Source organism: Balaenoptera physalus (assembly GCF_965194825.1).
Source record: "Balaenoptera physalus genome assembly, chromosome: 5".
In the NCBI taxonomy this organism is placed as follows: Eukaryota; Metazoa; Chordata; class Mammalia; order Artiodactyla; family Balaenopteridae; genus Balaenoptera; species Balaenoptera physalus.
The window spans coordinates 25,492,172-25,513,553 of record NC_138884.1 but is presented as its reverse complement, the minus strand read 5'-3'; the positions used below and the strand labels follow the sequence as shown (position 1 = coordinate 25,513,553).

General features: G+C 35.1%; 1 protein-coding gene across 9 annotated transcripts in view; it reads right to left on the bottom strand.

The window, feature by feature from the left end:
- BANK1 (B cell scaffold protein with ankyrin repeats 1) overlaps positions 1–21,382 on the bottom strand; it is a 498,899-nt gene that overhangs the window by 54,430 nt on the left and 423,087 nt on the right. For all 9 annotated transcript variants that reach the window (XR_014263843.1, XM_082462342.1, XM_082462343.1 and 6 more), the window contains exon 8: positions 1,719–1,797. Coding sequence is in view for 8 of the 9 variants with exons in the window: in XM_082462342.1 (XP_082318468.1) it covers positions 1,719–1,797 (79 nt within the window). In the remaining variant the exon portion in view is untranslated. The remainder of the gene's footprint in view (positions 1–1,718; positions 1,798–21,382) is intronic.

Genomic DNA, 21,382 nt, shown 5'->3' with positions numbered 1-21,382 from the left:
TCTGCTGACTTAGGGTGTTCTATGCTTCACCCTCACTCCAACGAAAGAGTCAGAGGCCTGAGTCCAGTTGCACAGAGTTTCGTATATGAGACAGTTCCAGGTCCAAACTGTCTGTAGAAATGAGGTTGTGCTGTACCAATAACTGAAATAATGTCTTCTTATTATAGGTAGTACTTCAGAGGATTAAATGGCATGATAAATGTATGGTCATTATCAATGATGGCCTTTATCATCACTTTCATTATCATTAAAAAGTATAACAAATCATTAAGTCATTAAAAAGATAATAAAATGTATAACTTTAAAACAGTGCATCAATTTATTACATTAATATTTAGCATAATTTTGTGCTCTGCAATGGTGTTTGAAGAGTTTACCGATTTTGCCAAAGTATGCTAGTTAAGGCATTGTGTTTAATGTTATGTGCCTGGCGGTCAATAACGTTTAGTGGAGCATCAACTGCGAACTGTTCAAAGTGCAGATGACCTGAGGCAAGAGCCTGCTTTATGTGTGAGATGTCACTGTGGCTGTGAACAAGCGAGAGAGCGGTCAGAGATGGGACCGTCAAGATTATCTAGGGCCTTATAGGTGATGATAAGGATTACAAGGACCATGGGAAGGTATTGGAGAATTTGGAGCCGGAGAGTGATTAGTTCCTTTTTGAAGCATAGACTATTAGGGGCAAATTGGGAGGAAGCTATTGCAGGGTTTCTTAACAGCATATTACTGGCATTTCTGACAAGATAATCCTGTGTTTCGTGGGGGCACATCCTGTGCATTGCAGGATACTTAGCAGTATTTCTAGCAAAACTCCCTTCTCAAAATAATGACAAAAAAAAAAAAATCTCCATTCATTGACAAATATCCTCTGTTGGGGTTAAAAATAGTGCTTCATTGAGAGCCACTGTGCTACTGCAATAATCCAGGGGAAAGCAGATGACAGCACGGACGAGGATAAGTAACAATGAAAGGGTGAGGAAAGTCTGGCTGTTTTGTGAAGGCACAGTCCACAGTATTATCTGACAAATTGGATATGGGGTAGGACAGAAAGTACAAAAGGGTGACTGAAGTTTTTGGACTGAATTGAACAAGGAAGGAGTCTTCATTTACTGAGATGGGGAAGTCAGCGGGTAGAGCAGATTTGGGAGTGGTGGGAATTAGGGTTTTCAGATTTGGAAATGTTGGGTGGGAGATGCCTGTCAGACTTGCTGGTGAAGATGGTGAGCAAGCTGCTGTATACCAGTGGAAACAGGCATGATAGGCAGCGTTATGTACATGGAGGAAGGCTCTCAATTAGTTTTCTAGAATATAGAATTACATTCTATTACAGCCAGCAGGGAGCGTAGAGAGTCCTAATACAAACTTCTCATTTCCTAGCTGAGAAAACCAAGGTCTGAAAAGCATGTGACTTTGTTTAAAAAAAAACTGAAAAAATATAGTTGTCAAATAGAATATTTATATCAACCTGACTTGTGTATTCTCTTTGGGTGGGAAAAACTGCTGGTTTGATGATTAAACACTGAACTTATTAGAAATATTTAAATTAGTAAGATAATGTAGTAATATCTCTACCAGATGATACACTAAAAGTCATTCAGTTAATTAAATGTCTTTCCATGCTCTCCATGCTTTTCTATGCTCTCTTCAGTTTTACTTTATCAGTCACGCATACCTTAATACAAATGTTGCTTATGTACATAACATATTGGAACACTTACTAGGAGAACATGTAGAAAATGAGGTAATATCCTCTTCATAGTCACTTTCTTCCTCATTATTTCTGCTAACTTCTTGGATCTGAGGACAAAAAGGAATGTAATTTTCAATAATATGTATTAATCTTAATAAATCTGCGTTTTCACACATACCAAATTGACAGCTAATACCTTACATATCTTAGCTATTATATTTGGGCCAGCTATAATTTTTTCAATGACACGGTATTAAAAGTGTAACTGGAACAATATAACATTTACAATAAAGAGCTTTTTAAATGGAACTTTTTTGAAATTACTTTAAGATTCACAGCAATAATTATGAAATTTTTACAATAAATAACTCCTGAATAAAAATGAAGGCAACTATTTCTTTTAAAAAACATGAGCTTTGCTTCCTTTGAACATTTCTGGTATCTTTTACCAGTTCAAAAGATATTCTTAATTACATCAAGGATTATAACACAGTATAAGACAGTGAAATTTTAAAGTGGTTTATTTTCCATCTTTAAAAAGAAAAAGGAAACTGAGTAAGGGAATTTATGTTTGTCTTTCTGAAATCAGTTCCACTACACTTAGAAGGGAGAATTACTGAGAAAGCATAGAAACCTGCTTTTTTTCCTCTGGAATTGCTAGTGTTTGCTTATAATCTCTGAAGGAGGCATGGGGTCTAAAGTAGTGGAACATATTGGTGTTTGTTGAGAAAGCTAAGTAACTCCAGTGACAGCTCTATTTGTACAAAAGCATGCAGAGAAAGAGACGGAGCTTGGTTGCATTAACATAGGTCACATTTCGTTACCATGAACTCCAAGTGATTATTCAAATGATTTATGCTTTTGTTCTTAATAAAATTGAAATGATTAGTCCATTGGCTCTACGTTTGGAATGTCCCTTTAAATTACTTTTCTGTACACCAGGAACTAACACGACATTGTAAATCAACTATACTTCAATTGAAAAAAAGAAAATGAGCTTCTGCATCAGGCTCACTATAAAAATATTAAAGAGATTTTTATTTTCAAGATTCCAGTGGAAATCAAAGAATATATATATAATCTATATAACAGAATATATATATTCTTTTTCATATTATTTTCTATTTAAATTATATTTTCCCCTTTGTGGACTCAATTAAATGCTAATGTAAAAAATCATGTAACTTTACTAGGGAGATTGATTGATATTTGGTTGATATTTGTATGCTTGATATTGATGGTTGGTATTTGTATGCTTGGTATTTGTATGCTTTGGTATTAAAAGCATTGTTGATATGGTCATTTTTTATTTTCAGTTAGCCTGACCTCTATATTTCACAAGGTAGATCAAGAATACATTAAAAAAAATCCATAATACTCTTAAAATCACATCAAGGAAGTTTTTACTAGTTGAATAACAGGAATGCTTTACAAAGATTTCAGGAATTATGTGAAAATTTCCTCTATACTATTCACAAGCCTAGACACTATGAGTTCAAAATCAGTCTCTTAATAAAGAGTCTGTGGGCAAGTATGTAGGGGTGTGTGTGTGTCACATACTGAGGTTGAAACATAATGGAATCATTTTTATGTTATAACTTAAGCTTTATGACATTTGTGCAAACAAACACACAAGCCTAAAAATGTCTTGAAGGAAATGGCTTCCAAATTTAAAAAATAGCCAAATTTGATTTGGGCACTTTCATAAATATTATGTAAAACTGATATTTTGTATAATCAGGCTATATAGAAAGTAATTGTTTTCTCATGAATGAAAGGATCTTTCGACATATTTACACTAAAAAACAATTGTGTCTTACTAGAATTCCTTACACTTACAATCACATTTATTTTGGAAAAATGTGTTATATCTAATGATATATTAATAACTGGTGAAATCAATGATGGCTTAAAAGTATGATGGCACTCTGACATCTAATCACTTTAATACTTTGTTGTGTGGTACAGTGGACAGAGAATGGATTTTGAAGTCAGTCTAAGAACAAATCATAGTTTTATTATTTATTAGCTGCGTGACATTGGGCACTTTACTCTAAATTTCAATATTCTATCCTGCAAAATATGGATAGTAATATCTATACTATCAATTTGCTGGGAAGGTTAAATTAGAAAATGTAAGCAAAACACATTATTACATCTACCACATAGTGAGTGCTCAATAAATGTAATCTGCATATGTTAGATTTTCCTTTCGTCATTCACACTTAAGCAAACACGGTGACCACACTGATTTGATGCGGGAATCATCAATAATGAGCCAATAATTATTTAACTTAATTCTTCTGAACTGTGTGCCTTTGGACGTTCTGCTGTGACAGAAAAAGAACTGGAATATATACTTTCTGATCGAAGTGTGGCAGTATGATTTTATTATTAAAAACATCTCTATAATTTACAAGCTAATAGAGATGATAAGAATCAGAGGAAGAAATATTTAATTCTTTAATAAGTTTCTTTATCTGCGGCTAGAGTCTGACTTTATTCATTAATTTATCAAATATTTATGCAGGCCTACTATGTGCTAAATACTCTATTAGTAATTAAGGTAAGTAGTTAAAAGTTTAAAAGATACACAATTCGCACTCTCCAAAAATATCCCATTTTTATTGGGAGGGGAAATAAATCATAAAATGATTAGAATACAATATTTTATTTATTTCATGACCATAAACTCAGTCCTTACAGGTGAAATGTAAAATTAAGAAATAACCAGATAATCAGGGAAAAGTTTTATTCATTTGCTTTTTGGGTGAGGAGATTGGATTAAAAAATTATCTTGACACTTGCCATGATTGCTACTTCTCTAAATGAAAAAAATCCAGCTTAAACAATAAAATCTATTAGCTGAACATGCTCAGAGTAATATTCTAGGCCGTAGATAGTCCTTGTAGCACACAATGTTTGATAAAATTTAAATCATTCCTTATCAAAGATAAAAGAACTGCTTGTTGACTGAGGTATATAAAGCTCCACATGGCTTTGGCATCTAGTACAGTACAAATTAATCATAATATTCTGATTTTAAGGGAGTGAATAAAAACAATCTTCACATGGAAGTTGGTTTCTAAATGTTTTTATGAGCTTCTGAAGATATTGTAATTAGCCCAACTTTTGTCCAACTTTCCACAGTGTTGATTATAAATGATTTTACCTGCTTTAAAGCACATGACAGTCTGTTCAGAGACATATATATATGTCTCTGAAGAGTAACAAATTGACCTTGTAATATTTTATTCATTACCCAAAATGAATGCACTAGGCTTCAGAATCTGCAATAATATTCCAATTGAAATAGTAAAGATTTTTCTTACTAAATGTTAAGAATGAACAAAGTTATACAAAAGCTGTGCATGACAGCAAACACACAAGTCTCAAAAAATTTTTCAAGGTCATATTGTAAAAGTATATCTTAGATTTCATGACATCTTTTAAGAGAATTTGTTTTTCCTTAGGCCATCTAGGAATATGGCCTAGAAGCAGACTTATATAATTCCTCATGAAAGTATCTGTTTCTATTATGGGAAATGGAATCCTGAATGTAAAAACGAAATAGGAACTCTGTCTGTGATTGAAAGAGGAATGAGTAAGAACCAAATAGTTGTGGAGCAGTTAAACTCAGATGGGGAAAAAGTGGACATTTTCCTTAGCATGACCAAAATTTTGTTAGAATAACCCGAGGATATATGCTCTATTTTTTATTTATTTATTTATGGCTGTGTTGGGTCTTCGTTTCTGTGTGAGGGCTTTCTCTAGTTGTGGCAAGCGGGGGCCACTCTTCATCGCGGTGCGCGGGCCTCTCACTATCGCAGCCTCTCTTGTTGCAGAGCACAGGCTCCAGACGCACAGGCTCAGTAATTGTGGCACACGGGCCCAGTTGCTCCTCGGCATGTGGGATCTTCCCGGACCAGGGCGCGAACCCGTGTCCTCTGCATTGGCAGGCAGACTCTCAACCACTGCGCCACCAGGGAAGCCCTGCTCTATTTTTTAAGACAGAATCTTAATATAAAAAATTAAGTGATGAAAAGATAATTTGACCAGGTGTACAAAGGTTAGAAGTCTCATTCTACACAATGAGAAATTCAATTTTTTAATTGTAACCAACAAAACAATCTGGTGCAGTGAAAAGAAGAGGTGCCAAGGGGACAGGTGATGGTTTCATCTGAAAGTTAGTAAAAAGGGAGAAAAAAACAGCAGGAATATTGAAACCTATTTCCTCAAACTTAGGAAAACAAATCTGAAAAAATTTAGCTTTCAAAAAGATTCTTGAGGGTTGGCTTCTGTAGCTGGCACATCTCTTGTTCTGACCTCGACTCATTCAGTGTGTTCACCCAGCTCTTCTCTCAACCTGAGGCCACCCTCAAGCCAATCTCCCTGAGTGGTGACACATAGGGCTCCAGTCCTGGTGCTGACAGCTTCTGGTCTTAGTCTCTGCCCATCAGCTCTAACTAGAGTTGTGAACTTCAAGCTTGGGCACCTGACCCTTTTAACTACACTCTAGTCCTATTTTGATAATGTTTGTTTTTAATTCATCACAGTTGTGGTTGCACTTGTGAGGTACTAAAACCTTTATTGGGCCATATGCTTGGTTTAAATTCAGCCATCTTTCACTAAAATGTGAATGATAAAATTAAAATCCATTTCTCTGTTAAGGTTGTAGTTGTAAAAGTAAAAAAACAGTTATCTTCATTTAAAATTATGGAATCCAAAATCTGAAAGGAATCTGTGGATGTCTAGTTTATTTTCTTGTTCATACACTGATATAATGCTAAAAGCATGTGCCACAATTAAAATGTAATAATTTAGATAGTTCTCCAAGCAAGTTAGTTTTAAAATGTAGCATCAAGCATCTTTTCTGACCACAACGTTATGAGATTAGAAATCAATTACAGGAGGGACTTCCCTGGTGGTCCAGTGGTAGAGAATCCACCTTCCAGTGTGGGAATGCAGGTTCGACCCCTGGTCAGGGAGCTAAGATCTCACATGCCACAGGGCCACTAAGCCCGCCCGCCACAACTACTGAGCTCGCGCACCTCAATGAGAGAGCCCACATGCCGCCACTACAGAGCCCACGTGCTCTGAAGCCCATGCGCCACAACTACAGAACCCATGCGCCCTGGAGCCTGCGTGCCACAACTAGAGAAAAGCCCATGTGTGCCACAACTAAAGAGAAGCCTGAGCGCCGCTACAAAAAGACTGCACGCTGCAACGAAAGATCTCACATGCCTCAGCGAAGATCCTGCATGCCACAACTAGGACCCAATGCAGCCAAAAAATAAATAAAGAAAATATATAAATATTAGAAAAAAGAAATCAATTACAGGAAAAAACTATAAAAAACACAAACTCATGGAGGCTAAACAATATGTTACTAAATAACCAATGGATCACTGAAGAAATCAAAGAGGAAATAAAAAATACCTAGAAACAAATGACAACGAAAACACGATGACCTAAAACCTATGGGATGCAACAAAGGCAGTTCTAAAAGGGAAGTTTATAGCAATACAATCGTACCTCAAGAAACAAGAAAAATCTCAATAAACAACCTAAACTTATACTTAAAGCACCTAGAGAAAGAAGAACAAACAAAACCCAGACAGTAGAAGGAAAGAAATCAAAAAGATCAGAGCATAACTAAAAGAAATAGAAACGAAGAAAACAGTAGCAAAGATCAATAAAACTAAAAGCTGGTTCTTTGAGAAGATAAACAAAATTGATAAACCTTGAGCTAGACTCATCAAGAAAAAGAGGGAGAAGACTCAAATCAATAAAATTAGAAATGAAAAAGGAGAGGTTACAACTGACACTGCAGAAATACAAAGGATCATGAGAGATTACTACAAGCAACTATATGCCAATAAAATGGACAACCTGGAAGAAATGGACAAATTCTTAGAAAAGCACAACCTTCTAAGACTGAACCAGGAAGAAATAGAAAATATGAACAGACCAGTTACAAGCACTGAAATTGAAACTGTGATTAAAAATCTTCCAACAAACAAAAGCCCAGGGCCAGACGGCTTCACAGGCAAATTCTATCAAACATTTAGAGAAGAGCTAACACCTATTCTTCTCAGACTCTTAAAAAAATTGCACAGGAAGAAACACTCCCAAGCTCACTCTATGAGGCTGCCATCACCCTGAAACCAAAACCAGACAGAGGTATCACAAAAAAAGAAAATTACAGACCAAGATCACTGATGAACATAGACACAAAAATCCTCAACAAAATACTAGCAAACAGAATCCAACAACACATTAAAAGGATCATACACCATGAACAAGTGGGATTTATCCCAGGGATGCAAGGATTCTTCAATATATGCAAATCAATCAATGTGATACACCATATTAACAAATTGAAGAAGAAAAACCATATGATCATCTCAATAAATGCAGAAAAAGCTTTTGACAAAATTCAACACCAATTTATGATAAAAACTCTCGAGATAGTGGGCATAGAGGGAACATACCTCAACATAATAAAGGCCATATGTGACAAACCCACAGTAAACATCATTCTCAATGGTGAAAAACTGAAAGCATTTCCTCTAAGATCAGGAAAAAGACAAGGATGTCCACTCTCACCACTATTTTTCAACATAGTTTAGGAACTCCTAGCCATGACAATCAGAGAAGAAAAAGAAATAAAAGGAATCCAAATTGGAAAAGAAGAAGTAAAACTGTCACTGTTTGCAGATGACATGATACTATACATAGAGAATCCTAAAGATGCCACCAGAAAACTACTAGAGCTAATGAGTGAATCTGATAAAGTTGCAGGATACAAAATTAATGCACATAAATCTCTTGCATTCCTATACACTAATGATGAAAAATCTGAAAGAGAAATTAAGGAAACAATCCCATTCACCACTGCAACAAAAAGAATAAAATACCTAGTAATAAACCTACCTAAGGAGAAAAAAGACCTGTACTCAGAAAACTATAAGATACTGATGAAAGAAATCAAAGATGACACAAACAGATGGAGAGATATACCATGTTCTTGGATTGGAAGAATCAACATTGTGAAAATGACTATAGTACCCAAAGCAATCTACAGATTCAATGCAATCCCTATCAAATTACCAATGGCATTTTTCACAGAATTAGAACAAAACATTTTACAATTTGTATGGAAGCACAAAAGACCCTGAATAGCCAAAGCAATCTTGAGAAAGAAAAACAGAGCTGAAGGAATCAGGCTCCCTGACTTCAGACTATACTACAAAGCTACAGTAATCAAAACAGTATGGTACTGGCACAAGAACAGAAATATAGATCAATGGAACAGGACAGAAAGCCCAGAAATAAGCCCACGCATCTATGGTCACCTCATCTATGACAAAGGAGGCAAGAATATACAATGGAGAAAAGACAGTGTGTTCAATAAGTGGTGCTGGGAAAAATGGACAGCTCCATGTAAGAGAATGAAATTAGAACACTCTCTAACACCATACACAAAAATAAACTCAAAATGGATTAAAGACCTAAATGTAAGGCTGGACACTATAAAACTCTTGGAGGAAACATAGGCAGGACACTCTTTGACATAATTCGCAGCAATATCTTTTTTGATCCACCTCCCAGAGTAATGGAAATAAAAACAAAAATAAACAAATGGGATCTAATTAAATTTAAAAGCTTTTGCACAGTAAAGGAAACCATAAACAAAATGAAAAGACAACCCTCAGAATGGGAGAAAATATTTGCAAACAAAGCAACCAACAAGGGATTAATCTCCAAAATACAAAAACAGCTCATGCAGTTCAATATCAAAAAACAAATAACCCAATCAAAAATGGGCAGAAGATCTAAATAGATTCTTCTCCAAAGAAGACATACAGATGGCCAAAAAGCCCATGAAAATATGCTCAACTTCACAAATTATTAGAGAAATTCAAATCAAAACTACAGTGAAGTATCACCTCACACCAGTCAGAATGGCCATCATCAAAAAATCTACAAACAATAAATGCTGGAGAGGGTGTGGAGAAAAGGGAACCTTCCTGCACTGTTGGTGGGAATGTAAATTGGTACAACCACTATGGAGAACAGTATGGACGTTCCTTAAAAAACTAAAAATAGAACTACCAGACGACCCAGTAATCCCATTCCTTGGCATATACCCTGAGAAAACTATATTTTAATGGGATACATGCACCCCAATATTCATTGCAGCACTATTTACAATAGCCAGGACATGGAAGCAACCTAAATGTCCATCAATGGAGGAATGGATAAAGAAGATGTGGTACATATATACAATAGAATATTACTCAGCCATAAAAAAGAATGAAATAATGCCATTTGTGGCAACATGGATGGACCTAGAGCAGATTGTCATACTGAGTGAAGTAAGTCAGACACAGAGAGATAAATATCATATGACATGACTTATACGTGGAATCTAATAAAAAGAGTACAAATGAACTTATTTACAAAACAGAAGTAGAGTCACAGATGTAGAAAACAAACTTATGGTTACCAGGGGATAAGAAGGGGAGGGATATATTGGGAGACTGGGATTGACATATATACACTACTATATATAAAATAGATAACTAGTAAGAACCTGCTGTATAGCACACGGAACTCTACTCAATACACTGTAATGGCCTATATGGGAAAAGAGTCTAAAAAAAAAAGAGTGGATATATGTATGCGTATAACTGGTTCACTTTGCTGTACACCTGAAACTAACACAACATTGTAAATCAACTATGCTCCAATAACAATTAAAAATGAAATAGATTAAAAAAGAAAAATAATTCTGGAACAGTGGGTATGAGGGAAAGGGGAGTATTTTAATAGTCAAAGTGAAGGGTAATGAAAACCAGTGAAAGAAAATATTTAATGGAGAAAGCAGATTTAATAAATATCGATGCTATTTTTTTCTTTTTTTTACAGCTTCAATAACATAGGATGGAGGAAAGGGTTCAAATATGACCATGTAAGTTTTTGTTCAACCTAGTGATATCTGGTAGCCAGATCGACTGCCTACAGTGCTCTTTTTCAGGACACTCCCCCAAAAAACTCTTGCCATTTAAAGATGAGTACACTCATTAAAAACACCTTTTCTATGCAATTTAAGATGAGACTTTGGGGTCAAGATATAATATCAACATCTTGAATATCCCTTGCATTGCTTCATGTAACACTTGAAAGTATATCTGGGCACATGGCTATTAAATGGTGAGTCTTCCAACATCTTTATGAAGTTAAGAAGTTTACCAACTTGAGAAAACAGAAGTAGTTAATTGTATGATGTCCAAATAAACTATTAACTTGATCAACAAGACTTTTAACTATGAAAACAGGTTGATACTTTGTCAGTTGCTTCATTTGCAAATATTCTCCCCCATTCTGAGGGTTGTCTTTTCGTCTTGTTTATGGTTTCCTTTGTTGTGCAAAAGCTTTTAAGTTTCATTAGGTCCCATTTGTTTTTGTTTTTATTTCCATTTCTCTAGGAGGTGGATCAAAAAAGATCTTGCTGTGATTTATGTTATGGAGTGTGCTGCCTATATTTTCCTCCAAGAGTTTTATAGTGTCCGGCCTTACATTTAGGTCTTTAATCCATTTTGAGTTTATTTCTGTGTATGGTGTTAGGGAGTGTTCTAATTTCATTCTTTTACTTGGAGCTGTCCAGTGTCCCAGCACCACTTATTGAACACACTGTCTTTTCTCCATTGTATATTCTTGCCTCCTTTGTCATAGATGAGGTGACCATAGATGCGTGGGCTTATTTCTGGGCTTTCTGTCCTGTTCCATTGATCTATATTTCTGTTCTTGTGCCAGTACCATACTGTTTTGATTACTGTAGCTTTGTAGTATAGTCTGAAGTCAGGGAGCCTCAATCCTCTAGCTCCGTTTTTCTTTCTCAAGATTGCTTTGGCTATTTGGGGTCTTTTGTGTTTCCATACAAATTGTGAGATTTTTTGTTCTAGTTCTGAAAAATGCCAGTGGTAGTTTGATAGGGATTGCATTGAATCTGTAGATTGCTTTGGGTAGTAGAGTCATTTTCACAATGTTGATTCTTCCAATCCAAGAACATGGTATATCTCTCCATCTATTTGTATCATCTTTAATTTCTTTCGTCAATGTCTTATAATTTTCTGCATACAGGTCTTTTGTCTCCTTAGGTAGGTTTATTCCTAGATATTTTATTCTTTTTGTTGCAGTGGTAAATGGGAGTGTTTTCTTAATTTCATTTTCAGATTTTTCATCATTAGTGTATAGGAATGCCAGAGATTTCTGTGCATTAATTTTGTATCCTGCTACTTTACCAAATTCATTGGTTAGTTCTAGTAGTTTTCTGGTAGCATCTTTAGGATTCTCTATGTATAGTATCATGTCATCTGCAAACAGTGACAGCTTCACTTCTTCTTTTCTGATTTGGATTCCTTTAATTTCTTTTTCTTCTCTGATTGCTGTGGCTAAAACTTCCAAAACTATGTTGAATAATAGTGGTGAGAGTGGGCAACCTTGTCTTGTTCCTGATCTTAGTGGAAATGCTTTCAGTTTTTTACCATTGAGGCTGATGTTGGCTGTGGGTTTGTCATATATGGCCTTTATTATATTGAGGTAAGTTCCCTCTATGCCTACTTTCTGGAGGGTTTTTTTAATCACAAATGGGTGTTGAATTTTGTCAAAAGCTTTCTTTGCATCTATTGAGATGATAATATGGTTTTTGTCTCCAAAATTTACAAGCAGTTCATGAAGCTCAATATCAAAAAAACAAACAACCCAATCCAAAAATGGGCAGAAGACCTAAATAGACATTTCTCCAAAGAAGACATACAGATTGCCAACAAACACATGAAAGAATGCTCAACATCATTAATCATTAGAGAAATGCAAATCAAAACTACAATGAGATATCATCTCACACCGGTCAGAATGGCTATCATCAAAAAATCTACAAACAATAAATGCTGGAGAGGGTGTGGATAAAAAGGAACCCTCTTGCACTGTTGGTGGGAATGTAAATTGATACAGCCACTATGGAGAACAGTATGGAGGTTCCTTAAAGAACTAAAAATAGAACTCTCATATGACCCAGCGATCCCACTACTGGGCATATACCCTGAGAAAACCATAATTCAAAAAGAGTCATGTACCACAATGTTCATTGCAGCTGTATTTACAACAGCCAGGACATGGAAGCAACCTACGTTTCCACTGACACATGAATGGATAAAGAAGATGTGGCACATATATACAATGGAATATTACTCAGCCATAGAAAGAAACGAAATTGAGTTATCTGTCGTGAGGTGGATGGACCTAGAGTCTGTCATACAGAGTGAAGTAAGTCAGAAAGAGAAAAACAAATACCATATGCTAACACATATATATGGAATCTGAGAAAGAAAAAAAAAAATGGTCATGAAGAACCTAGGGGCAAGACGGGAATAAAGACGCAGACCTACTAGAGAATGGACTTGAGGATATGGGGAGGGGGACGGGTAAGCTGGGACAAAGTGAGAGAGTGGCATGGACATATATACACTACGAAATGTAAAACAGATAGCTAGTGGGAAGCAGCCGCATAGCACAGGGAGATAAGCTCGGTGCTTTGTGACCACCTAGAGGGGTGGGATAGGAAGGGAGACGCAAGAGGGAAGAGATATGGGGATATATGTATATATATAACTGATTCACTTTGTTATAAAGCAGAAACTAACACACCATTGTAAAGCAATTATACTCCAATAAAGATGTTAAAAAAAAAAAAAGAAAAGAAAAACAAAAACAAACAGGTTGATAGAATTGAATTTTGGAATAACTAAGTACAAAGTCCAAATTAACTTTATAACAAAAAAAGTGATTAGATATAAGCAATTGAATGTCAAACTATAAATTACATTTAATCAAATTTTACAATATTCTTTTCTCAATTGAAAAGATTTAAAACAAGTTTCCATGAAGTCAAATGGATTAATTGGGTATTAGGTGCTTCTGAACAATACTCTGAAAAAAAAAACCATATACTCTTGTCCACTATTTAGAAATGAAGTTAGATGGAGAAGAGACAGCAGAAAGAAGAAGTTTGGTACAAGAAAGAAAAACAGAGAGAGAAAAATGTCAGAGCAAATTAGGAGGGTGTAATCACACAAATCGAAGGTCAAAAGTAAGAGGCAGAGAATCATTCTTAATTAACCTTCCTCAATTTCAGAATGGTATTCAGAGCTCAACTGAAACATTTTTGAAGAGGAATGAGTTTCTGGTACAGTTGACTTTATGAAAATGTGCAACAGCTCAGCCCTGGCAAATTCCTACTGTGTAGTCTAGACACGTCATCTAACATTTTCAAGCATGTAGAACTATTGCTAACCTTGGTCAATCAAAATTTATTAAATGTTTTCTATGTGCCTAATGCTATGCAAGTTTCCGGGGGTATACAAAATATGTAACATATAATATGTTCCCAGGATATTTAGCAAGGAAAATAAAAGTAAAATGCTTGAAACAATTGTAGTCCCTGAAGTATTTGGTTTGACTAAAGGGTGTAATAGGAGATGAAAGGAATGAAATTGTTCTAGGTGGAATAACTTGAGCTAGAATTTGAAGGATGGGTAGACTTTGAGAGGTAAATTTTGAATCTAGTCCTAAGCAGCTAATGTGTGCTGGTTGAGCTCATAGATGGATAAACAATAAATGAATTGATGGAAGAAGAAAGATGTGGATGTTCCTGGTAAAGAGAATGGTGCAAGCAAAAGCAAGATTGATTAAGCCATATGCAGAAGGCAAAAGAGCAAAGCTGCCCAATTAAAGAAATAGGTGAATTTTTGGGAGAACATGTGAAGTTCGATAGAAAGAGTGGAGTCAACGTTTGTTTATTTTACTCCAATTATGGTGTGTTGGAGATATCTCCAGATGATGGTGATGATGATGATTGATATTGCTGTTAACCAGTACATCTAAAAATACATGTAGGTTATATAGGTTAAGATTTTGAGTCCAGATGTATTGTCACACAGATCTGGATTCAAATGTTACTCTTGTATTTACTATTTACATGAGTTTAAGCATAGTCTTCTCTCTTGGTCTCTCTAGATGTAAAAATAAGCATAAAAGTACCTTACCTCTCAGGGTTATTGTGAAAATTAAATGAGAAAATACATATCAAATACTTATTATAGAACTTGGCAGATAGAAAGTACTCAACAACTGGTATCTGTATCATCTTCATTAAGATCATTATTTTAGTACAGGATGAATTTTTGTGTTACCCTATTTTTTCATATTACTAAATTATGTTTGCATCAAACTTTATGTTCAATTCTAATATTGAATAAAGGTCAGTTGTGTTCAAGCTGGAATGTAAAGAATGAAAATAAAGATCTCTAAATAGTGGTCTTTGTAGCTTATAATGATTTAAGAAATTATCTCTGTTTTCAAGTGTGAGGAATCACAAGATGGATGTGATGATGGATCAATAGCAGACCAATTAAGCTAATGGAGACTAATCAAGGCTTCTGGGTATGGTTGTGTAAGCTGTAGATTGAAATTCTCCTGGGGCAGCATTTCCACAGACTATGATATGTAATACACCCTAAGAGCTGGGTCGGTGATGAGAGGGGTCTCTCAAATGATTCTATGGTGTTTAATTCCCAAATGACTTTTATTTGATTTTACAATGTTCATATTACAATGAAGACTTTTTTAGACTAATGTTAAAACTAGTTTGCCTTCTTTCAGCATAAAATGATGTGAGGGAGGACAGGTGCTAATTCAGAAGGGTGTTTCTTCCTGGGTGTACCAAGAGTAGGGAAGGAGAAATTGGCCATGGATGAGATACACAGTACAAAGTTGAGTAGTCAAGAACTGATTGAAGAACTTGGCTTTAGTGAACCCTGAACCTGACTGCTGCATTAATTACCTTAACTCTGATCTTCTATTCCTATAATAAGAACAATAGCATATACCAGACACTGGTGTAAAGCTTTGCTACTGACATTTCTAAAATCTTGAAATTGGTTTTAGTTTCAAAATCATAAGATAAAAAAAGGTAAAATTCTGTAGAGGAAACACAAAATACCACTATGTTAAAATTATAAATCCTTATGGTGTTTTAAATACTCCAATTAAATCACATTTTAAAAAATGCTTTCATTTGGAGCAAAACTAAATAATTGATACATTTGCCTGTTTCTAAGTTGGCAGATAGGAGTCAGTGAAGAGGTAGCTGGGTTTACATTTATGTTGACTAAGAGCCACCTTTTTTTTCTTTTTTTCTGAGCCTTTGATAACTTGAGTGAGGGTCAAAGAGAACGAAATGGAAAAATCCAATCTGGGTAATAAAAGGTTAGCATTGCCATCATCACAGTTGTTGCACGTGTCATTTATCTAAAAACAGAAAAGCAAGTGGTTTCTGAACTCTAAGCCAGAAGCAAACGTAGAACACCACTTAGAGACCCAGCAATTTCCCACAAAGATTATACTCTTCAGTTGCTAGATAATAAGTGTTATTTGACAAATGAGACAAAAGACCCTTTTAGTTTATATTATTACTATCACAAAATAAGTGTTTTTTGAACAAGTTAAATATAAAGATTCTTAAAGCTTATACTGTTGCAAGTCTATCCCCAGTAGGAATTTATATGGCTGGAATAATCTCTAGCTTAAAATACAGAATTAGAAGAGTCAATTCTATTGATCAGAGAATTTAAAACATGAAAGATCAACAGTCAGAAAAGGTGAATCATAAATTAATGAAGACATGGTGGGATGGCAAATAAAAGGCAGGTTACAATTCAGAAGAGGCTGTTCTTATGGGGAAAAGTCACTAGAGATAAAAGTGTTAATACTTATTTTATATATGTGGATTTAATATTATTTTTGATATATGGCAACACACCATAGTACTCTTAAGTATCCCCATTTTACAATTTTACACTTAAATTGTGGAATTGAACTAGCAACACTATCAATATTATCTAGTAGCAGAGCAGTATCTCATAATCAGAGAAACCTGGGAGACACATATGTACCCTCAATAAATAATTTTGCTTATTAAAAGCCATTTTCACCCCTCTCAATTTACTAGATTCCATTTGAATTATTTATCAGAAGACCTTTATCATTCCACTTAATTTTGATGAGTACATTGGCAGGATGGACACTTAGATCTTACCTAAATATAGATCTATTTAAGGAAAATTAGACAAAAATATATTTTTATGTACCAAAAACAACCCAAAGCTGTAGTAGAATAGATTTGATAAGTTTAAAGTAGAACAAACCTGTTGATAGTAAATTTGCCATGCATTTAAGGTAAAATAAAATGGAAAACTTCTGTGGTAGGAAAAACAACACTGTTATATATTAAAGAAACGTATTTCCCCTACACCAGCATGTAAAATCAAAATAGAAGAGAATCAATAAAACCAGTAAGTTCACTTTGGGAGAAAAACGTCATTTTCTTTAGCCCAGAAATCTGAAAGCTTTTAACTTGAAATAAATTTTATTTTGTGGGGTCCCCAACCAAAACACTAAGGGTGCTGCTGATTATATTCTATAATTACTGTAAAAAGAGCCTCATCCCACTTCATTCTGCCACTGAGAATCGCAAACTGTCTTGTGAGGTAGTAGCTTAGCATTTTTAAGCTTCCATTGATTTACTTGGCAGATTTCAGTCACTTGTGAAAATAATTCCTAATCTTCAAATTCATAGTCTAAAGGAAATCAGAGCTAGTCTAATGGAAATCAGGATGTGTCTAATATCCATTTTCACTAGAAGTAACTCCATGAGTGTGTAACCTTACATGAAGTTTAGATAAATTTGTCTAATGCAGTTTATCTTCAGCTTTATGTATCTTTTGAGAAAGATTTTTCTGGTTCTAAATGTAGACAGTTTTCATTTCCAAATAGCAGGCCATGACATTTGCCTGAAGAATGGTTTCACAGTAGAATATATAAAGTTTAAAATAGCTCCTTAAATTAAAAATAAATTTCCCTATACATATGGTCAACTCATCTTTGACAAAGCAACAAAGGCAATACAATGGAGCAAACAGAGTCTCTTCAACCAACGGTACTGGAACAAATGGGCATCCACATGCAGAGCGTGAGTCTAGACACAGACTTTATACCCTTCACAAAAGTTAACCCCAAATGGATCACAGACCTAAAAGTAAAATGCAAAATTATAAAACTCATAGAAGATAACAGGAAAAACTTAGATGATTTTGGGCATGGTGATACCTTTTAAATATAACACCAAAGGCATGATCCATGAAAAAAATAGTTGATAACCTGAACTTCATTAAAATTAAAAACTTCTGCTTTGCAAAAGACAAAATCAAGAGAAACAGAAGACAAGCCACAGACTGGGAGAAAATATTTGCGAAAGATACATCTGATAAAGGTCTGTTATCCAAAATATACAAAGAACTCTTAAAATTCAATAAGAAAATAATCCAATTAAAAAATGGGCCAAAGATTTTAACAGACACCTCACCAAAGAAGATATGCAGGTGGGAAACAGGCACATGAGAAAATGGTTCACATCTTTTCTATATGTTATCCAGGAAATGCAAATTAAAACAACAATGAGATAATACTACACACCTATTAGAATGGCCAAAATCTGGAACACTAGCAACACCAAATGCTGACAGTTATGTGGAGAAACAAGAACTCTGTCTTTGCTGATAGGAATGTAAAATGGTACAGCCACTTTGGAAGACAGTTTGGCAGCTTCTTACAGAGCTAAACATACTCTTACCATACAATCCAGCAATGTCACTCATTGGTATTTGCCCAAGGAAGTTGAAAACTTATGTCCACACAAAAACCTGCACATGCTGTTTATAGCAGTTTTATTCATTATTGCCAAAACTTGGAAGCAACCAAGATGTCCTTCAGTAGGTGCATGAGTAAATAAAATGTGGTACATCCAGAAAATAGAATATTATTCAGTGCTAAAAAAACATGAGCTATTAAGCCATGAAAAGACATGGAGGAATCTTATGTGCATATTATTGAAAGAAGCCAATCTGAAAGGGTTACATTCTGTATGATTCCAACTATATGACATTCTGGAAAAAGCAAAACTATGGAGACAATAAAAACATCAGTGGTTGCCAAGGGTGGGGTGGGGAGAGAGATGAATAATCAGAACACAGAGATTTTTAGGGCAATGAAAATACTTGGTATTATATTCTCATCTTGGATATAGGTTATTATACTTTTGTCCAAACCCATGGAATGTACAACCCCAAGAGTGTAGGAAAACTAAGGTACACTATGGATTCTGGGTGATTATGATGTATCAAATTAGGTTCACCCTTGGTTAAAAAAAAGGTACCATTTTGGTGAGTGATGTTGATAATGGGGGAGAGTATGTATGTGTAGAAGCAGGGATATATGGAATATTTCTGTACCTTGCTCTCAGTTTTGTTGTAAACCTAAAACTGCTCTAAAAAGTAAGTCCATTAAAAATTAAAAAGAAATTCATATGCAAATAGATAGTGGATTTAATGTTACTCATTTTGTTTGCAAGTGCCACTGAAACTATTTAGGATAAAAATCTATAGAAACCAACAATGAGTTAGCACGTACAAATATAATTATTGAATCACTAGGTCAACTAGCTTTCTAGCGTTACATATTAGCATTCTGTTTAGATATTTGAACCACTTTACATTGTTATGGATCATGTAGTTAAAACAGTAAGTTAAGGATTGAGTTACTTTATCTGAGATTTGCAGTTATTAACAGTTGAGCTAGGTGAATGAACAAAAAATTAACAGCTGAGCTAAGTGAATGAATAAAAAATTACATATTATACCCTGTGTTTGAGGACATTTTGAAGTTTTAAAAAGATATGTTCCTCACTAAAACATTGAATTGCTTAGAAATTCATCATACTAAAGCAATGTCATCTCAGTTTAGGCAAAATTCAATCTCTAGAGAATTGCAACAATGGCAATGGGGCTTTATTTTTTCATTTACTTATTTAAAAACATTAATTCAGAGCTTACTGAACATCAGAAACTAGATTAGGCAATGGGAACATAATGAAGGATAAGTTAAATTTCTCTTAAAAAACACAGTCATCCACATACATATTTATAATACATATGATAGGTACAATAGTATTGATATTATTATTAAAAATAATAACTTACATAACATTTACAATGTACTAGATACTGGTCTAAGTTCTGTACTTAAGTTAATTTATTTTACCCTCAAAACAATTTTATGAGATAGGTTTACTATTGTAATCCTCATTTAATGAGCCAAAAAAAAGTTAGTGGGGTTAAATAAGTTGTCCAAGGTTATACAGCTAATGTCTCTTACTAGAGGGCCCAAACAATAGGGAAATAAGTAAACAAGTGTATACAAGAAAGAATGTGTCAAGTTACCTAAGAGGGCAATGAATCAAGAGCCATAGAGATTCATAGGGGAGACAGCTGACAAAATTTTGCAAGAAACGCACAAATCTCAGGGTGGTAGCTGGCACTGGAGACATCTTTGAAAGATGATAAAATATTGACAAGCAGGGGCAGGGCATCATAGGCAAAGTAACATAATTAAATGTGGACGTGGGAAAGCACAGGCTGTGTTTGGGAAACACTGGATCGTCCAGCTTGACTAGAGGGTAGGAGCAACAGATGTCTCTTTATGGGGTGCACGAATCCCCAGTTGCCCAGTTCTGTCTCCTCAGTGTTTCTGGCCCTCAGGTCAGGTCACAGGGAGCCAGGCTGTCTGTCAAGTTGGCCTGTACTGTATTGGTTATTGTCCAAGTTACGAGGAAACAGAAGGCCCACTCTCAGTCCCCAAAGAAGAGATGGGCAAAACTGCACCAATGGCCTTTGAAAGCACAGACAAGACATCATTAAACCATATCATAGCTGTATGGATGCCGACAGAGGAGTGCTAACGGAGACAGTGAGGTCGGGGCAGAGAAAACAGGTGAGATTCAGCAACGATGACTGCAGGCTTCCCTTTTCATTTTCTCTGCTGCCTTTGAGAAGCAGGAGATAGCTATGTCCTCACGTTTGGCTTTGATACAAGTACAGAGAAAATAACTTATAAACATTTCTTGTATTCTGAGAAATAAAAAATGGGATGAATGGAGATATGTTAGAATCAGAGAATCTTGCTTTAGGCCCAATCTTTCAGAGAAAAAATCTGTTGTAAGATGAAAATGTTACAGGTAAGAACATAAGTGTTTCACAGTAATATTGTTTGATAACTTTTCTTTTCCTGCCCTGCATTCTTTTTTTATTTTTAGTTTTTATTTTTTTAAACATCTTTATTGGAGTATAACTGCTTTACAATGGTGTGTTAGTTTCTGCTTTATAACAAAGTGAATCAGCTATACATATACATATATCCCCATATACCCTCCCTCTCGCGTCTTCCGCCCACCCTCCCTATCCCACCCCTCTAGGTGGTCACAAAGCACCGAGCTGATCTCCCTGTGCTATGCGGCTGCTTCCCACTAGCTATTTTACGTTTGGTAGTGTATATATGTCCATGCCACTCTCTCACTTCATCCCAGCTTATCCTTCCCCCTCCCCGTGTCCTCAAGTCCATTCTCTATGTCTGTGTCTTTATTCCTGTCCTGCCCCTAGGTTCTTCAGAACCAATTTTTTTTTTTTTAGATTCCATATATATGTGTTAGCATAACGTATTTGTTTTTCTCTTTCT